The 2643-nt window shown below is 48.0% G+C and overlaps 1 protein-coding gene across 1 annotated transcript in view; it reads left to right on the top strand.

Moving 5' to 3' along the window:
- LOC101992567 (paired immunoglobulin-like type 2 receptor beta) overlaps positions 1-1719 on the top strand; it is a 6554-nt gene extending 4835 nt beyond the window's left edge. The window contains exon 3 of the mRNA XM_013355267.1: positions 1526-1719. Coding sequence (XP_013210721.1) covers positions 1526-1719 — 194 coding nt within the window. The remainder of the gene's footprint in view (positions 1-1525) is intronic.
- Positions 1720-2643: the final 924 nt, after the last annotated feature.

The following is a 2643-nucleotide window of genomic DNA, read 5'->3' as shown; positions in this document are numbered from 1 at the left end:
TGTTCTGTTTACTCCACCCACCTATGTTCTAAGCTATGAGCCCAAGCAGTTTGTTTATTACTTAACCAATGAAATCAACAGATTGATATATCCCACATCACCAATGTCATGATCTGGTTGCTCTGTCTTCTGATCCTGGCCTCTCCTCAGAAGCAGACGTGACTGCAGGCCCATACACACTGAGCCCCGAGGCCCAGCTTTGTCACAGTGGAACTCTATGCACGGCCACCCTGGAGCTGAGGGAGTCTAGCTGCTCGGTTGTTGATCACAGCCTTGCTCCAGGGCTGTTTATTTGTGTATTTATTTATTCAGGACTTTCACAACACCGGTTCTCATGCTGGAGTCCTGGCTGTCCCAAAACTGACTATGTAGACCAGGCTGGCCTTGAGCTCACAGAAATCTGCCTGCCTCCTTCTCCCGAGTGCTGAGACTAGAGCCATGTGCCACCACATCCAGCAGTGGCTGTTGACTGGATTAAAGCCAACCCATGAGAGGATGCCCACAGCAGAGTTCTCTGTGCAGTCTCTACGGCCGCCATGTTGACCTGATGTAAACTCAAAAGGCAGCTGCCAGGGCTCAGGGAAGGGAAAGAATCTGCTTCTTGGCTCTAGATCAGGGGTTCTCAACCTTCCTAAGGCTATGACCCTCATGTTGTGGGGACCTCAACCATATAATTATTTTTTGCTATTTCGTAACTATAATTTTGCCACTGTCATGATTTGCAGTATAACTTTATAATATGCAGGATATCCAATATGGACCCTTGTGGGGCCATGGACCCCCATGTTGAGAAGTACTCGTCTATAATATCCAAATAGGTAAATGTGAAAATTAACCATAGTGATGTTTGTGGAGCAAATGAATGTTCTCTGCCCTGCACTGTGCTATACTCCTATGACTAAAAGTATATACATTCTGTTATAGTTTATGAATTCTGTGTGTGTGATCATTTGAGTCTGTTAGTCGAGGTGTGTGTGTGTGTGTGTGTGTGTGTGTGTGTGTGTGTGTGTGTGTGTGTGTGTGTGTGTGTGTGTGTGTGTGTGTGTGTGTGTGTGTGTGTGTGTGTGTGTGTGTGTGTGTGTGTGTGTGTGTGTATCCATCTTATTTTTTGAGACAGGGTCTCTCATTGGCTTCAAGGTTGTCATGGAGGCAAGGTTGTGAGACCAGTGAACCCCAGAGACACACCTGTCTCCATCTCCTCATTACAGGGACTACAACTCATTCAGTTCTGTTTCCTGTAGAACTCTATGTAGATAGCATGGCTTTAACTCGGAGAGATCTGCCTGCCTCTGCCCCTTGGGCTAAGATTAAAGGCTGTGCCCAGTTCACCCAGCTCATTGTATCGATACTAGAGATCAATCTCAGGTCTAAGTTTTGAGAGCAAACACTCTATTGACTGAGAAGATGTCATGTTCTCTACATCTATAACATAACAGCTGTATCACCCACAGAGGAGACAAGATGTGACCCTCACCCCATCCCTCCTCATCCAGGGAGAATCTGCTCACTCCTCATCTCTCCCCAGCAGTCAGCACCACCATGCAGAGCCCCTCCATCGTCACCTCTGCAATCACCACGGCTGGACTGGAGGACACAGAGGGCCAGAGGAATCCTTCACTTGAGAGCCTGGGAGCTACGGTCGGGGTGGTGGTGGCCACGGCAGTGCTCATAACCCCCGTCTATGTGATACTGATCTTCCTCTGGTGGCAGAAAAGGTAAATGGTCCAGGACAGAGCCTCACCCAAGCTTCCCATGTGAGTTTCTTCTGCTGTGTGATATGGAGAAAGGTAAATGTATTAGTCAGGTCTGTAGAGTCTTGGGACTTATGAAATGAATATATGGATATATGAATATATAATTAAACATATTTCTAAATATATGGGAAATTATTGGAATGACTTACAGTTGCCATCCAACAATGACTAGTTGTGAATGGAAAGACAGCAGCTGCACGGTCCCACAAGGCTGGGTGTCTCAGCTGCTCTGTCCCACAAGGCTGGGTGTCTCAGCTGCTCTGTCCCACAAGGCTGGGTGTCTCAGCTGCTCTACTGGGATCTTGAAGACAGAGATGAATGTGATGACATCGGTGAGAACAAGCAGATGAAGACACATTTTCCTTTTTCCACTGTCCTTACTGCTTCCAGCAGAAGGTGTGGCCCAGATGAAAGGTGTGCCTTCAGGCCTCATAGAGGGGATAAAGGCATGCTGTCATCCTTCCTCAAGATCCAGATAGGCCAGGCAGTGGTGGCGCATGCCTTTAATCCCAGCACTCGGGAGGCAGAGGCAGGCGGATCTCTGTGAGTTCGAGGCCAGCTTGGTCTACAAAGGGAGTTCCAGGACAGGCTCCAAAGCTACAGAGAAACCTTGTCTCAAAAAAAAAAAAAAAGATCCAGATCACAAGAAAGCCCTCCATTTCTAGATTACAGTTCATTCCAACTACAGTCCAATTGACAGCCAAGAACAGCCAGCAGGGTAAACAAAGGGAGAAGTCATAGACAAGGGGCAGTGGACGGGAGAGCTGTCCTCTGATTGGCTATGCTGTGCAGAAGGACAGCTGAGGACTGGCCTCAGGTCCTGAAGATTCTCAGACCTGTCCCTGATTGGCTGCTACAGAGCTGTTTGCTGCCCTGGGCCCCTAATGTT

This window comes from Microtus ochrogaster, unplaced genomic scaffold (assembly GCF_000317375.1).
Source record: "Microtus ochrogaster isolate Prairie Vole_2 unplaced genomic scaffold, MicOch1.0 UNK109, whole genome shotgun sequence".
Lineage (NCBI taxonomy): Eukaryota > Metazoa > Chordata > Mammalia > Rodentia > Cricetidae > Microtus > Microtus ochrogaster.
This window is presented reverse-complemented; position numbering and strand designations above follow the sequence as displayed.